Source organism: Amblyomma americanum, chromosome 5 (assembly GCF_052857255.1).
Source record: "Amblyomma americanum isolate KBUSLIRL-KWMA chromosome 5, ASM5285725v1, whole genome shotgun sequence".
In the NCBI taxonomy this organism is placed as follows: domain Eukaryota; kingdom Metazoa; phylum Arthropoda; class Arachnida; order Ixodida; family Ixodidae; genus Amblyomma; species Amblyomma americanum.
In genome coordinates this window covers 120,133,277-120,154,177 of record NC_135501.1, presented here as the reverse complement: position 1 = coordinate 120,154,177, position 20,901 = coordinate 120,133,277, and the positions used below count along the sequence as shown (strand labels likewise).

Below are 20,901 nucleotides of genomic sequence, written 5' to 3'. Positions count from 1 at the left end.
AACAATATATAGGACAGACGGGAAGGTGCCTTAATGATAGGATAAGAGAACATGCATCATCGCTATCAGGTGCCCCAAGCAGCAATCTAGCCCTGCATTGCAGAGATTGTAAAGAAAACAAAAAAGGCAAACAAGTGCGCAAGTGTGAGCCCAAGTTGCATGAAGTCATGAAAAGGTATGCAGACAAATTGACACGTGAGATCCTTGAGGCATTGGCGATACGGGAAACAGGACAGCGGTGCGTCAGCACACCATCCATCTCTCTATCAAGAAAAGAAATTTCCTTCTTGAACGAACCCCACGGGAGATAAAAGCAAGATCTTTTTGACAAGGGAACAAAAAGCGCGGATTTTCCAATAAAAAGTTTAGTTGACAGTCAGCCTCGTCCACGTTCTGTGTGTTCCTTTCTGTGTCTGCGTTTTTGGTTTTTTTCGGCTGTTCCCACCAAGAAGTTTTATGGGGCTAGAGTTCGGAGTGTTCGCGAATGCAAAGAAGCTAATGGTATAAGCCGCCACGTTAAAGTTTGAAATTCTGTCTAATAACCGTGAGGCCAGCTCCGGACCTCAGATTCTCTATACGCAATTAGTTCATTTTATTCTAGAGGAATGAATTAAAACATAATCAGTGGAGCATACTCATGCGTGCTCTATCCACATGCCATACCTCTTGCTGCTAACCTTCCGTGATTCTTCGAAACATCAAAAGCGGAAACACGGCAAAACGAAATTTGAACCAAAATATGAGAAGAGAAGTTTTTGGCGTCTTTGTCCTCATCACCCTGATTAGGTCTGCACAAGCAAGAACCTTACCACTGACCGTACCCTGTCACAGCTGCAACCACCTTGTTCCCTTAACACTTTCATTCTCGACCACTCGTTCGTCTCTCTGCTCACACCACAGCGCTTCTCTTTTATATGAATTAAATTCATAACTTACTACCGGCCCTAAGTAGACGTATTCCCTAACCACTTGCCGTGCCTCACTCTCAATTATAGACTGCTTTTTTCTCGAACATAGTCACGCTGTCTTTCAGGTGGCATAAAAGCGCTCAGAATATAACCAACCCTTAAGTATAGCCTTCATAGATTACGAGTAAAGCACTTCATAACGCCGTTAATTCCCATTTATGCCACTGCTGTGGCCCGAACCTGCTATTACTAGTTGCCCTAGGTTGACCGCATTCCCTTGTCATTTCCGATTTTCCGCTACCTGTCATAAGTTTATTTTCTTGTAGTGTGGAGCAGTGGTTTTCTTCCTATTTATTTTCGATGCAACAGTCTCCCATGCCAGTTAAAGTCCCCATTTAAAAAGCGATACATCCCCTGAGCTACTCAGCATTGCAGTGTTCACAGCAAATCTGATGTTGATGAGGCGTTATTTAATACAATTATCCGCTGGTCCTCCTCATACAACTAGCCGAATGCGCCTTTGAAACATGCAATGAACAGTAGTGTACAGATTGTGTCGCCCTGCTTGACCCCCTTCTTCGATGTTACTTTATCGCTCTTTCTCGAGGATGCCCATCGCAGTACTAACGCCATAAATATTTTCTGGGTGTTTACATGAGCCTGTTCTTCGCCTTTGGCAGAGATATTGAAGATAGATGGGTCTCTTGAAAAACATGAAGTGAGCAAGAAAGGAGGCCTCAGAAGAGATTGGGGACCTGTCGAAACGTTTTGCAAGCTCGCTGAGGTTTTTGCCTGCCTTGTTCGCTCTGTGTCTTCTTCTTTGTTACGAACACCTGCTCTAGTTTTCATGTCGCTGCCATAACTGTGGTATATTTGCTGAGTGAGAATAGCGCGTTTAACATATGCGAAAGCATGTGTGGAAAACGTTTCTTATAGCATGAGTTTTTTCCGTACCTTGCGGGTCCGTTTCCTTTATGTCCGGATTGCTCGTTTGCGAACCTCCTGAAACAAAAGCATGTGCATTAGGCAATACTTACATAAGAAGCAGCCCTGCATTTGCAAGCATTTAGAGAAGGGCATAAAAGAAACTTACCGAATGTCGTTTACAACAAACCAGTTCCTAAGCCAAAATTATAAAGAAACCATTTGAAAGGGAACTTAAGCGACAGGAACAAAATGTTTCACAGCCATATCTTCTCTCGTTTTCTTGCTTAAATTTAGAGGCCTTTCAGTTTCCCAGTCTGAATACTCCGTGAGCGATACCTGAAACACATTCGTGTGGTTGAAGAAATAAAAATACTAAAGAGAGCCTATTTTTTTCCTGATATGAGGGCAGACATATGGCTCTCAACATATCGTAAATGTGTATCAAATAGAATTCTGTTGTTATCGACCCCTTTTTACATTGCAGAATGAATGTAACATGACAATGCTGCACCAAGTTTTTCTGAGACATCATTACGGGCAGGAACACTGCAGGAGACTAAGAAAACTGATATGAATATGTGCTTTCGTCTTTAGTCGCATCAAAATTTCTACTCCGTAGCAGCAACCAAGGAGCTGCCATCGCTCAAATGCTACGCAACAAAGTTTTGAGCACCGCATTTTCTAACCCCGTCTGTGTTGCTTGCAGGCGCTCCTGTTTCAAGCAGAATGCTCCTGCTGCTGCTCTTACCTCTTTTTGATATTTTGATTGTCAGAATAACGTGTATTAGGCCAGCAAACCAAGCGCCGAAAAGATATTTCGCCGAGAAAATTGGTTCTTTTAACATGTTCTCGTTATACTTCTCCTACAGCCGCATCTACTATGCTCATGAACCTTTTGTAGCTCTTGCTTGTGTTCTGCGCGACAATACCCCAAAGTGAGAATCTACCGCCACCACAGTCAGTACATGGGGCACGTTTAGAAGCAGTGTCGATGGCTTTTTGTACTCTTCTCTATTGCACAATTCTGAAGAAGCAAGACCTTAAGCTTTGATTGTGAAAGCGTGCAGGCGGTGTAGCGTTCGTAGCGGGCGCTTAATACTCTTGATACTGAATAATTGCGTCCGCCGCGACGGCTCTGTGGTTATGGCGCTCGGGTGCTGACCCGAAGGACAAGGGTTCGATTTCGGCCGCGTGGGTCACATTTCGATGGAGGCCAAATTCTAGAGGGCCGCGTACTGTGCGATTGCTGCCCACGTTACAGATCCCAAGGGGATCGAAACTTCCGGAGCCCTTCACCCATTTGGTGTACATCTGTCGGGCTGAGGACCTACCAATTATATTATTCCTTAACTTCAAGCGTTAACGAAGCCTGCCCGATTGCCATTCTATTTTCCCCTCGTTCATTAATATGTGAAAACAGTCACAATTAAAGACAAAACAAAGAGGACGTAGGGAGCACAGATCTCACCTCCTCGCCTCAAACAGGTAAGTTCACATGCCTCCTTGCTGACGTAGTTGTTGTAGTTGCCCTCACAACCGGTGTACACGAATGGCTCGCACGTTCTCACCACGGCATTGAACCACCAGCTAGGAAAGTGACCTCTGCAAGGACCACGCTCAGCACGCGGCGTGCAGTATGTCTCGAAGTCGTAGTCGGCTGCAGGATCGGAAGGACATTTACGAACAGGCCCATTTTAACAAGAAATCCCCCGCCTTCACTGCAATTGCCACAGTGTATCCCGTGTCCCAACTGAAAAGCCTCTCTTTTGGGCCGCCTGCGCACTTGCTCTGCCTACATGCCGGCATGGCTGCACAAAATCCATCTTGTTGCATTACTGTGTGCTATATTTGTGCCTCTGCGAGAGATGAGCAAGCTTTTACTCTAATGTGCTCAGGTTTCCGTGATGAGCGCGCGACACTTTTGCGCAGCCTAAGAAAACGGCAAGTTTCACAGGACTGCGACTCTCACGCGGAGATCTCTTTAGATCATTTAGCTAACACGCTGGCTATGGCAAAGATAATTACAAAATTCTTAGATAATGGCCTTCTGGGGCAGTCGTAAAGGCTCTGTATTTGTTAAAGCTGCACTACACAGCTAGAAAAATTGCCGTCATGCGCAATGTGAGGTTAATATTGCCTCAAACCTAATGCCACCATCACCACAGTAGGGAATGGCAGAAACGTTGTGTTATAGAAAATCTGACAGCCTCGTTTAGTGCACATTAACAAAGAAAGTAGACTTAACTGGTGATGTTGGTTAACTGACTGCGACGTGCTAGCTAGCGCTAAAAAACTCAAGGAACAACGAAAATACAAAATTGGTGTGTCCCGTCGTTATTTTTTTGTTGTCCTTCGTGTTTAATAGCGCTAGCCGTCATGCCGTAGCGTAAGTGCTAATAACACAAAAACAGCTTTCGATATATTTGATTAATTTTGCCTGGCATAGTCCGGCTGTCGCTAAAGGTTTCACCGAAACATGGCACGGCTTTATTCAGATGGTAGGTATTAAAAAAGGCTTACCGGCCAACAACAAACAAATTCCATCATACATTCCTGCATCTCCTAATTGAACAGGTCAATCCGCCAGTTTGGCTTATTAGATGTGGCGTCGGCAGCAGGGCCCGAGGTCACCAGACAAACTGCATGCCGCAATAGCGCCATGCTTCGTGTCTTTGTGTGCGATGCAGAACTATTTTGATAATCGCACCTAGCCATAATTTTTTTCGAGGCGCTCCATACCCATTCCTATCGTCAGCCACGTGGGACGGACGAGCTCACCAATCAATCTGGTAATAACGGCAGTGTGCACCAAAAAACATGCTCTAAAATTTCCTGGAGTTGTAATAATCTGTGGTTTATGGTCTAATAAGCAAAACAATTTGCGATGCATGTGTCACTTATCTGATGAACATAAACTCTCTCAGCGCATTATTCACAATGGGAGCTGTCTATTTAGGTAGCCAATATTTCAATGCATATTACACTCTGCGTGGCTATATCATGATTACACTCTGGCAATCAAATTGGAACAAAAGAAAACCATCCCAATGGCTTGTTTATGAAAAATTTATTATCTCCGAAAGGAATATTTGGAGCTGATAATTTTGCTAGCATCGTGATAGGCGACATGGATTTGCTAGAATATATATGGCTTTCATTTTCAGCTTGTCAGTGGGAATAAAATTCTCAAGTGTACTACTTGCCCTCCGTTTCTTCTTCGGCAAGGAGCGTGATGGTATTCGGAGCCTGGGCGGTGCACTCTGCATGTAACAAAAAATGGACTTTGCGTACTTCGTTTGCTTTCCTCACTTTTTAATCCCAGCAATACAGGTGTGAGACGTGAAGAAAGCGATTTAATTTTCTTCTTTTTCATAATGGTTTTGGGTTATTCGAAGTTAGTTTGAGAAGTGGCGCTTGAATTGTGCCTAACTAGTGAACTCATCAAAATGTATGCCATGCACAACTAAGAAAACGGTGCTTAGAAAAGAAGTCGAGAAAAATAGTGTGAAGCAATACATCATTGGGCACAGATTTTGATATTTTCACACACAAGGCCACAGTTATCCATCAGAGAGAAATTTCAATAAAAAATATAGCCTGAGCGTTTTTAAATAGCAACAAGACCGAGCGACTTACACTGGTAGTGGAACCTGAAATTTTTCGCCGGCTAATGCTAAATTCTTCAACAAGTGTATAAGAAACTGGAGCGTGAGGTCGCAAAGCGAGCCTCTCGCTGCGGCCTTCAAATGTTCGCCGTTCCCTGAGAGAGTTGCAATTGTGTCCCCTGGGAAATCTTCAAAATCGTGGTCTCATGCCAAGGCGTACGCCAAAAATTCACTTGCAATCCCTGTTCTCGCAACATCTCGAAAACAGGAATAGAGAACATAATTTTAAAATGCACGCACCTTACCCATAAAGAGGCGAGCTTCACCACGCCCTAAAATATTTGCCGCGCACATTTTTAACTACCCTCAAAAGGAAGCACTAACTTCCGTTGCATTTTGAGAAGCCGTATAGAGCGCAGGACGCTAGAAAATGCACTACCTACCTGCTTCGACGCGGTGCAAATCAGCCCGGCCAGTTGAAACAGATTTTCGACTAAGCGTCGTGTGTACCAAAACTATGTTTACCGCTTTCAGAAAGGTAGCTGTACTAAGTGCGAGTATCGATTTTCAGTTCATTTAGTCATCTCACATTGAAATGATCATCGGACAATTTTTTCAATTCCAACAGCCTTAAGTAAGATATCGAAGGATACTTTCGCTATGGCCGATTCGAAGGTGCTCACAAATTTGACCCCGGTCGTTAACAACACTGGCCCACCCTGCTCACAATATTTGATCGCCACAACCCCGAAATCTCACCTTCATCGATTTGAACTGAGATCCATGTGCACGATGCGCAATACTGTTCTGTCCTCCAATTTTGTCCCGGGCCATTTCTTATGTTTGCCAACCTCACTCCCAAATTTGACCTATAATTTTGAGCAGAGTCTATATGCAGGCTACGTTGAATATGGGCAATAAGATGCTGACCTCTAAATTTGGCCTTGGCAAAGACCAAGTTTGGGCCAACCCACGATTTTCCAACATCTCGAATTTGAATCAAAATCGATACACAGGTCAATTTGACCATGGCCAACACAATAGTGGCCTCAAAAACTGACCCAGTGTACTTTGACCGGGGCTAAATGGTTAAAACTTGCAACTGAGCACTTCATCCGAGCACAAATAGTAGCCGCAAGCAAGCCAAGCGAAAAGATAATAAAGAGCAAAATCATAGTAAAACAAGAAAGAGCTATCACTCAACCATCGGTGTAACGCAGTGAATCCAATGTCACTTTTAGAACATCTGGACGAACTGCGTAAGATACCTCTGTTTGTGTGTGTCTGTATATACGTGCCTGTGTGCGTCTGAAATTTTCACACATTTGCAACTTAAAGACGACTTACACCGATGAAATTCAAAAGCCGGAACCGGCGGAGAGGCCATCCCTGTGCCTCATTGTCGCCGCATTGGTGGTTCTTGACAAATTAGACCTAATACCGAGCCGCAACGGGATGGTCGCAGGTATGACGTTCTGGTCTGCCCATGTCGGCAGACGGTGTTTCCCTTCATTGTGTTTCAGCCTGCACTTGTCATTTGTTCTTAATTTCTCTCGTCATTTAAACCCGCGTAAAGACTTGTGTACTGCACGCTTTGACCTGTTGTAACCTACAATCCCTGAGGCTTCAATGTACCTCAATAATCTATAAATTATAAGTGCACGGTATTCTTTTATAAACGTTGTTGTAGTTCTCAGCTTGAGAAAAGACTGCAGGCACGTATGAGGATGGATAACACCCATCGGTGCGCTGAAGAAGGCTGAGCGATATGTACGATCATGAACTTGAGGGCAGTTGAAGCGCAATTGCTTTTTAAGCAACCTCACATTCAGCAATAGAAGTAGAACAATATACTGGGTGACTTGCTTACATGAAACAAAATCAATAAAAACATGAAGTTGATTTTAGCAGTCCCGTAATATTACTCTTGTACGCTACAGTTTCACTTGGTACTTTGCTGTATGTTTAAAAACCTGGGATACGAAAGTATACAAATATTAAAGTAAAGGAGGAAAAAATTGCTGGCGGCTTAGCACTCCTAAGCACGATATATTGTGCGACAACAGTTCTTTTCCACGTGGACACCATGGCTGCGTACTTGAAAGCGCGACAGAGGTGTCCACTCACCTAGGCAGCCAGTTGTCACCGTCTTCAACTTTTCCACCGTGAATGGAAGTTTACCTAGAGGGCGCCGTTTGCCTATGCTCTAGTGCTTACTTTCTCAAGCAATGCTGTCAAAGCGAACGCGTATTACTGTAGTGTCGTCGTTCTGCAACAACGTTGTCCACGCTAACACATGCAGCACACATCTGTTTGTCACTACCGCTTCACAGCTCAACGCGCGAGTATCAGTTTGATAGTAGCATTACTTGATTGAGAAGGCGATGTGCAGTGTGCACAGCATGAAAGTGTGTTGCACTTCAACACCAGGCCTGCTCAGCTGCGGCGGTAGCCTAGTGCTCTCCTGCAGTGGCCAGCAAAGCTGTTCTGTCCGCGCCGCGGGTTCGAATCTCAGTCACGGATATTTGTTCCTTTTTTTATTCCTTTCGCGAGGCACAAACGCACAAGCATCGCAAGATCTTAGAAAACCCGAAAAAACATCTCAACGTATTGATCGGTGTTTACCCATGGGAATAGGACTTTCGCACTATTGAATGTGCACGAATATGTCGATTTGTAAAACTTGCTGATGGCAGGCAGCCAGCATGTTTGCATAATAAATGTTTGCCTACCATTCAGCCTCCGCAATCAGGCTTCTTTTAACAACAAAATTCGTCAGGGTTACAGCCGTTACTCAGAAAAAATTCTCAGGACCATCAGCTGCATTAGGTATCAAGGTAAAGCTGGCCTCATGGAGAAACCAACCAACATTAAAGCGTCGATGAAGAGTTTACTCACCCAACCCGACGCCGAAAAGCGACAGAAGTACGAGCACCTTCATGCTGTCTCGAGGGGTGCTCAAGCTGCACTGTCCGCGGGGCAAAAAACTCGCAGGGTGTACCTACGGGACGCCTGAAAAAGCAGCTGTGTTGCATAAGTGATAAAAGAAAACCTTTCTGCCGAGCCTACGTGGAACTGATACACGTGGTTCACGAAGAAAAAGTGAGTCGACAACTGCCGAGGGCACTACCTTGCAAACAAGCTGTTTACGCTGGCATGTCAGCGCACTGCTGTTGTGGCCAATTGGAGACCACATAGATCATAAGAAACACGCGAGAACCGTAGCTCTAACCGGCTTGCTAAAAGGCCACGCTCTTCTTGCAATGCTTCAATCATCGATCATCGGGATAATTCATATGTTTTTTCTTTACACGGACATTCATAAGGTGGAAGGTACCCTGCCGATAGAGGATTCCTCGTGGTGTTGGTACTAGGCTTGTCTCTTCGCGATAAGCTGTGGCGGCACCGTGCGGCTCTGGAGGCGTAAACACAAGGGGCCTTATCGTATCATTGCCGAGGTTGCTATTGAACTCATGCGTTCAGCAACACTTATGTCTTTTGCAGCTTCAGCAGGGAGCTCGTAGAGAGATGCGGCCTTCCTTCATATCATGGCAAAGTGTCCAAATTGAAAATTCTGGTTCGTTGTGTGTTGTTTACGAGCATGTACTATGTGCTCGCGACCTCGCTGTCGATGCGTGTCTGCACTGCAGTTACACAGGCCAACACAGATGCAGATTTTCTGGCTGTCCGCTACCTCTACGCCTATATCTGGAATCTTTTGAAAGGAATTCTGACGCAGCTCGCCACAATGCAAAGCGCTTTAGCATGCTTCTCTTGCTGCATTGCCCAGAGAGATAACCAATTGAAATATGAGGGTGGTTGATGCATGCACAGTGCCTTATTTTGCCTCTAAGACCACAGGAGTACTATCGCTAATGTGGTCATTGGTCTTTTCGTACAATTAATTTTCGCTGTGGTTGGCCATACTTTCTTCATCCAGATCGCTGTATTCCGTGCGTTCATCGATTGCGTCTGTATGACGAAATTACAAAAAGGTAAACAAGGCACTGCACTTATAGAGGGCGGGCCTCTCTTAAATCCAGCCTGTTCTCTTACACATCTACCGCAAAATTCAGAGCAAGCGCCCCTCCTCTCCCCATACTTGAATGCTAATTTCACATTTCGGTGCCATTCCTGGAAATCGTCCATCATCCAACCCGCTCAACGCCTTTATCATGCACCGCGCCCAACAACACTGACCTAATCCAATCTAGTCCAATACAGTTTTGCTTTGCTGAACATTCAGGCGGTCGCGACGCGCCATTCGTTGTTTTGTTTCGGCGGTGTGAAGTAAAATCAAATAAAATCAATTTTATTCAGCAACAAAAAAAAGGTTACAAGGAGGGCAGGCAAAAACTGTGAAAAACAGCTTGAGGAGCCCTGATCCCCTACCACACGGGCAGCATAGAAGCGAGCTGCTAAGAAAATAGACTTGGACAAAACACATACATGAGTTAAGCTACATCATACGAAGAGGAAAGTACCAGGAAAAGAAAATAAGAAAAAAAGATCAGTGTATGGCATCATTATACAAACATTTCACGCAGTTCTTTTGGTGATACACCAGATATGTCAATGTTAGTTTCTTTTAATACGTGATTTAGTAGCGTGGGAAGTAGAAATTTCAGCATTTGATGTCCATAATTGGTTCTGCATTTGGCGACGTACCACACTTCGGGATGTCGAATATTATAAATAGGAAAGTTTTCCGTTAGCCGTGCTAAGCTTGTTATGGCATCATTATTTTTAGTACACAGAGATTATACAAACGACATTGCTTGTAGTCATACATTGATGAAACCTGAATTATACATGGTGCTTCTTAAATAAACCTGCAGCATGAGAGCGATAAGGGACTTGACAGGCTAGGCGTAATGCTCTTTTTTTAAGACGGAAAGTTTACTAATATTTCCAGCTGTTGTTGACGACACAAGAAACCCGTTACTTAATAAAGAAGAAAATAAAGAATTATATATGAGTATGTTAACAGACGTAGGGAAGAAGTAGCAGTGACGGCGCATAATGCCGGTTGTCTTAGATAGTTTATTAATAATATATTTCACGTGATGATCCCACGTCATGTTTTGTGAAAAGTATAAGCCCAGTGATTTAAAGTTTTTGACCACTTCAAATTCAGAGTTATTTAACAAAATAAGAGGCAACTGCACACGTGTATGGGGGCCGTAAAATAAAACAGCCTTTGTTTTATTACTGTTAACTTTAAGGCAGTTCATTTGGGCCCATGCATTAATTTTGGACAGTGCGCGATTTGCTCGACTAGCTAAATCTGCACATGATTCACCTGAAAAGAACAAACTCGGGTCATCAGCATAGATTATATGATGGGCCATTTAATCGATGCGGTCTATCCGATTGATATATAGGATGAACAGAAACGGGCCCAGTATGCTTCCCTGCGGGTCACCTGCTTTATTAGATTTTATCAAGGAATGTTCTCCTTCAATGACGACAAATTGAGAACGGTATTGCAAGTAGGACATAATTCATTTTTTCGCGATGCCTCTTATGACATAGTTATCAAGTTTTTGTAGCAGAAGTTCATGATTAATTAAGTAGAAGGATTTTGAGAAATTCAGAAAAAGCCCAAGTGCCATATTTGTGCATTCAAATTTTCCTAAAACGAATTCTCTTTGGGCGAGTAGTGCGAGCTCAGAAGATTTGTTTTTGAGAAAACCATACTGTAAGCAGCTTATCAAGTTAAAGCGGTCAGTGAAAGAAGTCAGGCGTTTAGAAATTATTTTCTCAAGAGAGAGAGAGAGAGGGTTTATTGATAGGAAAGGCAGAGAGGTTGGCCGGAAAAATAAATATCTGGCCTGCTACTCTGCTCTGGGGGACGGGAAGAGGAGATAAAAGAAGGTCACGATGGGGTACGATGATGATGGGAGGAGGCAGATGAAAAACTACTTAAAAAAAAACAAGGCACACTTTCTGACATCACAAACGCGAGACAAGGTCCGTATCGCTCAAAAAGCGTGAAAGCGCTCGCGTTGCCTTTACAGTTCTAAATCTTCTGGCCAAGCGCCGAGGATCAAATCCTCAGAGAGGAGCGATGTGTCCATAGGGTTCAGAGCAGATGTGAGTATGAGTCTTTCACGTGCATATCCTGGACACGCCACTAAAACATGTTCTATTGTCTCTAGCACGGAACATGTGGTACATTCCGGGGAGTCCGCTTGTCCTATTAAGTGCAAGTATTTGCGCGTGAATGCCACGTTTAAACGTAGTCTACGGATAACGCATGCAATAGGGCGAGGTATTCCGCGGGAAACTGAAAAGGTCATCATCGGATCTAGCCGTTTAAGGCGGATATGGCGGGTGTCTGGCAGGGCCCAGTACCTAGCCGTCGCCCTCCTCATCAATTCCGAATGGAGACAAGTTGTGTCCACGATAGAGAACGGTACAGCTGTACGCAGGCCACTGCTGAAGGCGCTCCTTGCTTCAGCGTCGGCGGTCTCATTTCCATCGAGTCCGCAGTGTCCTGGGATCCACTGAAACACTATACGTTGGCCGTTTCCCTGAGCAAATGATACGAGACTAATGATATCAATAGCCAGAGCTCGGTAGGCTGTGTGGCGTAGGAAGCATCCTAAAATGTGTAGCGCAGGTTTACAGTCGGTGAAAATGCACCACTCCTGAGGCGGTTCTCCGCAGATGTGGCGAATCGATTCCCGAAGGCCCACAAGCTCTGCAGCGGTTGAAGTAGACTTGTGTCCCAAAATGAATCTACGGGTCGTCTGTTTTGCAGGGATAGCGAAAGCTGCTGTTGAGGCATTTGGAGACGCAGATCCATCCGTGTAGACGTGCACACATTTATGGTATTCTGACCAGATGTAGGCAAGTGAGAGTTACTTCAGTCCGCTAACCGGCATCGCATATTTCTTTATTATTTTCTCAAAACCTTGGAAAACACAAGTAGAATCGGCATAGGACGGTAGTTGGACAAATCATTTCTGTTACCCTTTTTAAATACAACTTTAACTTTCGCAATTTGCAACCATCGGGGAAAAATTCCCGTCGACAAACTAATATTGAAAATAAGGGTAAGACAAGGAGCTAGTAAATCAATTACGTGTTTTACAGGCTTCATTTGAATATTGCCCGCGTCCGCGGCTCTGCTATTGCTCAAGGCTAAAAAAGTGGCTACAACCTCAATATTTTAGACTGGCTCTTGAAATACGGTTGGATTACTTCTGTCATTTATATATATTAGGTCAGAAGTGCTGGGGCTAGGGTCACCAACTGAAAGAAAGAAGTCATTGAATGCGTTGGCTAACTCAGCGCCTTCAATTACTGTCCCATCCTTAACTACATTAGTTACCGCTTCTGATGCACTTTTAATTACAGTGTTAAGTGCCTTTCCTACATTGTCTGGGGGACCTTGTATTGAGTTGAATAGGTTAGAATAATATTGCTTTTTTGCATCACGAAGGTGTTTAGTGACAAATTTTCTGTATTTCTTGAACCTTGAGCGCTTCGGGGGATTTACTTACTATAAATCTCTTGAACAGTTTATCCCGATGTTTCATAAGCTTACTGCTTTATTTATCCACGGTTTCTGACTTATTTGCATGTTTTAAATACCTTGATCGGGACACACGCAAAGTATCTTTCAGAGAAAGTTTCTATAAATAAATCGTATGCTAAGTTGGGGTCGCTCTCTGTAAGCACATCGCTCCAGCTTACTATGCTTAAGCAGTCTCTAAAAGCAGATAGCGTTTCAGGAGTTATGAGTCTGTAGAAATATTCCTAACGCAGTTTTTTAGGTGCATTTTTAACTTGACTGACGAATAAAAATATAGGCAAGTGGTCGCTAATGTTGTTCATTAAAGTGCCAGCTCTGACAAGAGAAGGATATGAATTGCTTATAAACTCATCAAGAAGTGTTGCTGATTGTGGGGCGATTCGCGTGGGCGACGTTATGTAGTTTTGACAGGAATGACAGTTTAGTAATGATTCTATTTCTGTTTTAGCACTGGTATCAGCTTGAGAACCTCTCGCCTGCGGGAGTGATTTGCTGTCTATCGATGCAGCAGGATGATCGACGCAGTAAAAATTCCCACGGAATCCGTCATTGCCACATTTGCAGGAATATTCTGCCCTTTCAGAGATTAATGTGTGGCCATTGGTATTTCTAGTAGATAGATTTAACTCTCGGCCCTTTCAGGGTCGAAACTGCTGGCGATTTGGCCACGGCGGCAAAACCTGCAAATCGGCCTTACGCTGCTGTGCTTGTGTGGAAGGTCATTGCAGAGAGGAATGTCACGAACAGCAAGAGAAATGTTGTTTGTGTAGTGGTGCTCACCCTGCTAATTCGCCTGACTGCCCTGCACGAGCACAAGAAGTTCAGGTGCTCGAGCTTATAGACCATCGCAGATTAACGTGGAGAGAAGCTTTTGCCGCAGTCGAGGAGAGAGCCCCAGTACTCTAGTGTGGCCGCCAAATGCCCACCCATAATGGATGCCAGATGGTCCCAGGCTATTACAGCGGCAGTTGAGTAATATGTGGAAAATGCAATGAATCGCATTATGGAAATATTTTCGACGTGCATTTCGCAGGTAGTAGCTACCTAGATGACAAATATGCTGCAGGTTCCCACCTTTCCGCTCTTGCCTTCTTTGGCTTCGGAAGCTGCTCCTCCTTCTGTGGTAATATGTTCCGCTCCGCTGGGCTAAAAACAATATGAGCAAAAAAGATTTCTCAGGCCTCTCCTCCGAACAGTGTTATGAACGCATCCTCCATGGACTGTGTGGATATGGAATCTGATCTCCACGCCCAGAAACGAAGTGGGTTTCCTTTGAATATTGCATGTCCATCTTGCCCCCAGTAAAAGACAAAGAAAAGTAACGCAAGTCAAAATCCTAAGACCAAGATTATAGAAAAGGCAGTCGCGGCTGCGGCACCGCCGAAAAGATAGGATACTTTAGTGTACTCCAGTGGAAATGCCGATCCATATTCCCCACTTCAAAATATTTAAATTGCCTATGCAATCAGCTTCTACCAGATTTATTTGCATTAGAGGAAACATGGCTAACTACATATTTCAATTATCATCTCAAGAATTACCGTCCGTTCCAGCTTGACCGGTCATCACAAGGGGGAGGGTTATTAGTACTCATCTCTGCAATGTTTTGCCACAGGGCATGCATATCTTTCCAATATGCGGACAATTAAAGTGAAATGCTAGGCCAACAGTCCTTTTCAATAGCTGATGCATATTTCCCGTCCGGTGTGCATGACACTGGGCCCCTTGACTCACTCATGTCTAGTAGCCGTTCTCAGGTTTTATTACTTGGAGACTTCAATTCGCACCATGTGACGGGGTGGTTTAAAACAGACATATTTGGTTCTAGACTATTTGATTGGATTTCTGACAACAACTTGATCTACAAAAAGTCCGAATTGCCTACGTCTGTTTGGAGTCAATGCCGCTCTGCCCTGGATTTAACTTTTTCCTCCCAAGGAGTCTCTGTTATGTCTTGGGCGCCTGATGACTGTGCAACAAACAGTGATCATCTACCGATTAGTTTCAAGTTTGCGTGTAAATTAACTCTTCCTGAACGACATCAATGCACGTTAATAAATTACAGTTGCTCTAAAGACATGCTAAAATCAGCTCTCCAAATCACATCAGACCTTTGCGCTAAGAGAATTGCGGATGTAAGGCAACATATCTATGTTCAGTACTGGACCATGCAAGGCAAAAGTCTGAATTTTGGTTAAGGAAACCAAGGGTGCAATCGCGAACAATTGGTTGAATCCTGAGTGCACGCGTGCATATAGACGACGGAAAGCAGCTGGGAAGAAACTTCTCATCAATCAATGCCAAAAAATTGGTTGGATTATACGTATGTTGCAGCAACATTTAACCGCACTGTCGCCCGTGCGAAGGAGGAGTATAATGCACATCATTATGATTTCCTTTCGCAATCAGGAAATAAATGAGCTTTGTTGAATTTCATGAGGCGCAATAAGGTGATTCCACCGGCTGTCAACATTGAATCCCTCGTTCAGTCCCCTGCTGACATCGCAAAGGCCTTAGAGGATATTGGGCGTGGCCTAGAGCTTCACTTTACATCCGCTCTACCTTCTCCTGCTATATTCACATCCGCCTCATGTGATTTCAATGAGGTCTCTATGCATGAGCTGTAGCAAATTGTTCTGAGCTGATCCCCAGCGGCTCCTGGCCCCGATAAGGTCACTTCATCTACAATCAAAATTTTTTTCAATGAATCTCCTGAAGACTTGTTGGCTCTAGTTAACCATTCTATTAAAGGTGCTTGGCTACCTCATGAGTGGCGCCTTGCTGAAATAGTTCCATTCCTTAAAAAGCAAGGGGAGGGCTTGACTTTAGACAACATACGCCCTATTTCATTAGCATCGAACCTATAGTGAAATTGGTGGAAAGGGTCCTTCTCAGCCGTGTCATTCATTTCACAAAATGCTCTCTTGAATCCGTGTCAAATTTGTTTCAGACCGGGTTGTTCAATTTGGTGTGCTCATACTGACCTAGAGAGTCGTATTAAATTAGCACGCAACAGAAAACCGTTCGCTGCGCTTGTCTCCTTGGATGTGAGTAAACCGTACGACAGCGTTAAGCACTCGACTCTGTTACTCAGATTACAGGAACTCAACTTCCCAAGCTATTTTGTAGCCTGAATTTTTGCTTTTTTTAAATATAGCGAATTTTATTTCTGCAAAAATGGTGTTTCCTCAAAGAGATTTCAACAGACAAGAGGTGTACCGCAAGGATCAGTTCTCTCACCTGCTCTTTTTAACACTTTCCTAAGCTCCATTCCATGCATTCAAACTGTGAAAACTTATGTTTACGTCGACGATATTGCATTTTTTGCATCAGCAGGTGACATTCACACTCTTTATCGAATCCTGCAAAATTTCCTCAATGTTCTTGACAACTGGTTGGAAAGAATTCATCTGTCCCTCAATGTGAATAAATGCGCATTTTTAGTATTTCCAGTTTCTGTTCCTGTGAGTATCGGTCTGGTCTATAGAATTAACATAATTCCTCAAGTTCAGACAGTGAAGTACCTCGAAGTAATATGCTACTCTACCCTATCCTGGAGGCATTGAGCACACATTGAGCAAGTTTCTGCAAAAGCAGTTCAGGCCATTGGCATCCTGCACAGGCTTTGTAGTGCTAGGTCATGCATGAGAAGGCATACACTTCCTATGATTTATAAAATGTACGTCCGCGCAATTTTGAAGTTCGGGTGTGTTTTATTCCCAGGAGCTCCTGCCTATAAACTTCGCCCTCTTGTGCTCTTGGAGTGTGAGGCGTTGCACCTCTGTCTGGGGCTTCCAAAATATGTCGTCAATGCTGTTCTGCACCATGAGGCGCGAATTACATCGTTATCAGCTAGGTTTTGCCTTATAACAGTTCAAACGTTTTTAAAATTGTGCGACTCACCTCTTCATGCCTCCAGTATAATATTTCTTAGTCAACCTTCCGCCTTTTTTGTGTCGCCTGGTCTCGATTTCATACTCCGCAGATATGTTACGTGCAGTCCCTCCTTGATCCCATAAACATTCATTTCACAGATGTCCGCCAAATGTATAACAACTCATCTTCTGTCCAGATTGAATTCTATGACATTTTCCCATCGAATGCAAAGCTGCAGCCCTTTCCGCTTCTTCAGAGTTTGTTGCAGGACCACCTAAGGTCCTTTCCCTCTCATGTTCTTATTGCTACCGATGCCTCGCAGGATCGCGAAAAAGCAGGTGTGGGAATTTTTTCGTCTTCACTGGATTGGTCTTTTTCTCTCCGTCTTCTCCGGCTGCCCGGCTCTTACATCATCTCCCGCATATCAACATCTTCTGCATCCTTGGAGTAGCAAAGACTGGCGCTCGCGCATACTAGAGGTCTCTTTCAGACGTTTGCGTGGCCGGGTTCCTCTTCTAAATTTCTACCTTCACAGATCTGGCCTGGCGGCTTCCCCATTGTGCCCTTTTTGTGCTGAACTTGAGACAATAGATCACTTCCTGCTATTCTGCCGCCGCTTCTCTCATTTGAGGAAGCGTCTTTTGCAAATTCCATTTCATCAACTGGGTTTTCCTGTGTCCTCCGAGGGGTTCTTTTTTTCATTGGCGCTTCTTTGCTTGGACGAAGCGACAGGAGTGTGCGCTCTGCTGTGCGAAATTTCCTTCAAGAAACGCAGCGACTCCCATTTTAATTTACTTTTCCCGCTCTCAGTCAGCACGACATTGAAAAATTACAGGCGTTGTATACTGTTATGCACATTAAGCCATTGTCCCGCCTTCGATCTCCAAGTTAACAGGACCCCTGTCCTTGCGTCTTCCAATCTATCAGCCTACATACTATTGTCATTCCTTTTCCCGTCAAAACTTTCCTGTATCCAGCAATTAACTACCTGTGTGTTGGCCACTCCACCGCAGTGGGTATGTGACATCAATGTCTGAGGCCTACCTACCTACCTACCTGCACCAAACCCTGGCCAATCCCCCACCATGGGCATGTGCCATCGTTTTTGAGACAATAACAACAACCGGAAAATTAATAGGTTTGCAACATTACACGGGCAGAAAGGTGTGAGGGGATAAAAAATTAAATAGAAATGAAAGTCACTATGAAAAGTCAGCGTTAGGTAAAGTCACAGCCTATCGTGCAGGCCAGAAGTTCGCAAGAAGCGGAGCAGCGCTTTGAAGGCCTTCACCGCCGACGATCGCCCCGGCCAGTGGCCGAGAATCTTCGTTTCCTTCAGTGGGCGCAGGTCGAGATGCTCCAGTGCACGGCAGAGCAACTGCCTTTCGGCGCTGTAGGCAGGGCAGTCAAAAAGAATGCGGAATATCGCGACGGGCAGAGGACGTGTTGATGACATCACGAACGGTGGCGCTACGCTTGCAGAGTTCAGTTGCTTGAAGGCAGAAAACTAACGCCGTCAATTGTGAAGCTCACGAAGCATTGTTTGGAGGCATGGACGACGCACGGAAGCATGGGGGTGGAAGCAGGGGTCATTTTAAATGATCACTTAGAATTCCGCGCTTTCCCGCTTTTCTCCAACGCAATCAGCAGAAACCTGAACATCGTCGCCGTTTTAGTCGGTGATTGCGCTACCATTCTAAATGCTAGTGCATAACTGCTTGGCGTAGCCTGGTTGGCATAGAGGCTCCATGCATTCCAATTATGGAATAATCTCGAATTCTCAGAAACCTATTTCAGCTCCGAAGCCCTACGCCTCAGTGTACCTGGCGGTCGCTTCCGGCGCCGATGAATGATAGACAGCCACTACGCGGCGGAAACACCTGAGAACCTTGATATATTTTGTGCCGTGAAGGAAACTGTGCCTTGGATGTGCGACAGATTGGCGTAGCGCGGTTTCGGGGATGCATTCGGTTACGACGCAGCGCAAGTTTGGCGGCTTGGAGTGGCACATCCTCCAAATAGGTCATGCCCGATATTTGACGTTTGTATCTCAACCCCGTGTTGTTTTGGAGATGACAGACGTCATGACTGCAAACGAAATGAACTGTGACAAAATATGGGAATGGAAAAGAGGGGCTGTTTATGATATACATCTAGGAAGCCAAAAGTGACTGAAACGGTAAGTCACAGAAACTACAAAACATTACCCAGGATGAACAGTGTAAATGTTATGCTCTCACATGTACACAAATAAGTCCTGACATCGAAACTTTGCTTGACCATTTGCCCTTTCCCTTGGTGAAGAAGTGACAGAAATGGATGTACTGCACTCTACCCGCCGCCTCTATAAGGGCACAGGGTTTTTTAACAAGTGTGGATAATTTCGCCACGCATGGCGTATTCTGGGCAGTGCCCACTCCGCGATCCACATATCCCTTCTGCCCTAGGGCTAGCTATCACCATTGCTTTTTGGCCGCAGGTCAAAGCCTAACTTACGGTTACAATTAACTACGGCGTGTTCAGCAGTCCCATTCACCGTGCACAATGTTTAGTAACAAGGTATTCGGTCGGCAGTTTTTATGGCTTAGTATTCGCATACCTACTCAGTCTACCCTGAAATTTTCTGCATAATCCGCGTACACACAGTTATGGTCTGTATTAAGTTAATTATATGTTAGGTCCATATTATGTTCAAACCGGTACTTTCGCCCCTTACGTATGCTTCCGTTTAGTTTCCAAATCTCTTGCACATGATTTCCATATGACACTTCAATGATAAGTGCCACGTCATAATGTGCTCTTATATATTTCGGCCTTGCCGCGTGGATTTTGCATATTTACTCCGCAGGTTGTGTACCATTCATGTGAGACATACTGCGAACGCGTAGAATGATGGGAAACTTCATACATGGTGTTACTATGATGTCATGCCTCACTGGGCGCTGTCTCAATGTGTTATTCGGCGCGCACAAGAAGGCCGCTAGTAACACTGCGGCCACTTCATATATCTACGCATTGCAGCCTGTTTTGACACGTGCTGTCACAGGCAGGCTGACATCAGTGAATACTCCTATTGGGGAGTATTCACTTTCGTCAGTGTTACAGTGGCTGCCATTTTGTTCCCTATCGAGTACTGCGAAATGCTAAGGCGTGTCTAATGGATTTATCGCCTCCTACAACGACATGTATTGCGGAAGCCAGCTCTAGGCAGCAAAATGGCGCCAGGGGCGTCACGTAAATACCAACTAGAAGGGTGGTTTTCACGTGTGTACTGGCTAGCGCCCACATACGTATATGCTAACGTTAAGTATTGTCATATGTATAGACACGTGTCCCAGAGAACTAAGCGCCAGTCTTTTTCGCAAAACAATTCTGGTGATGCCGCACATCAGTTCTTAACACGGCCCTAGAATTAGAGCGACAAAATATTCGTTTCGTTTTAATAAATGCTCTTTGGTATCCACAACTTTCAGAGCTTCTTTTCTGTCTTTACTTTTGTAACTTTAATGCCAACCTTTCCTAAATCTACTCAAACCTCCGTAGACGCGCAGCGAAAGTGGCGCGACTGCAAGAGTGTCCTGCAAAGAAACACCCGGCGCGGTACAGATGAACAACGACAAGCTTTGCCATTTTGGAAGACTTTCAATGCCTTCACAAGGAACATGGCACCAGAAGTTTAAGCGCATTCTCTATAGACCCTTGAATGAAGGGTCTTTTTTCTGTCCGGTAATAGACGCAAGCGCGTAGCATTCGTGTTATTAAAAGTATATTTATCTTTCGAGCTTTATTTTAGAACTCTCTCGAAAGCAGTCGTTTGGTTTCTCGCGAATGCTGACAGCGATTCACGTTTTGCAAACAGCACTCGGGCCACCGAGATATACTTATTTCCCTCAGTAATATTATGTGCCGTTCTCAATCTCTTTTTTTACTTCACACTCGTTGTGATATGTACCACTAGAAATTAAAGTACTTTTCAACGACGAACTTCGAGAGAAAAGAACAAACACAGCTTGAGAGAGCGAAGCCTTTATTAAGCGTTCAG

General features: G+C 44.5%; 1 protein-coding gene across 2 annotated transcripts in view; it reads right to left on the bottom strand.

Annotated features, from left to right (window-relative positions):
* Positions 1-8,768, bottom strand: part of LOC144132632 (carboxypeptidase inhibitor SmCI-like) — a 33,357-nt gene extending 24,589 nt beyond the window's left edge. The window contains exons 1-4 of one of the 2 annotated variants that reach the window (XM_077665178.1): positions 8,339-8,764; positions 5,039-5,095; positions 3,304-3,492; positions 1,863-1,910 (exon numbers count right to left, since the gene is read on the bottom strand). In XM_077665178.1, the coding sequence (XP_077521304.1) occupies positions 1,863-1,910; positions 3,304-3,492; positions 5,039-5,095; positions 8,339-8,381 (337 nt within the window). In that variant the 5' untranslated portion in view covers positions 8,382-8,764. Of the gene's footprint in view, positions 1-1,862; positions 1,911-3,303; positions 3,493-5,038; positions 5,096-8,338 lie in introns of both variants that reach the window. The other variant, XM_077665179.1, reaches the window with a different exon arrangement.
* Positions 8,769-20,901: the final 12,133 nt, after the last annotated feature.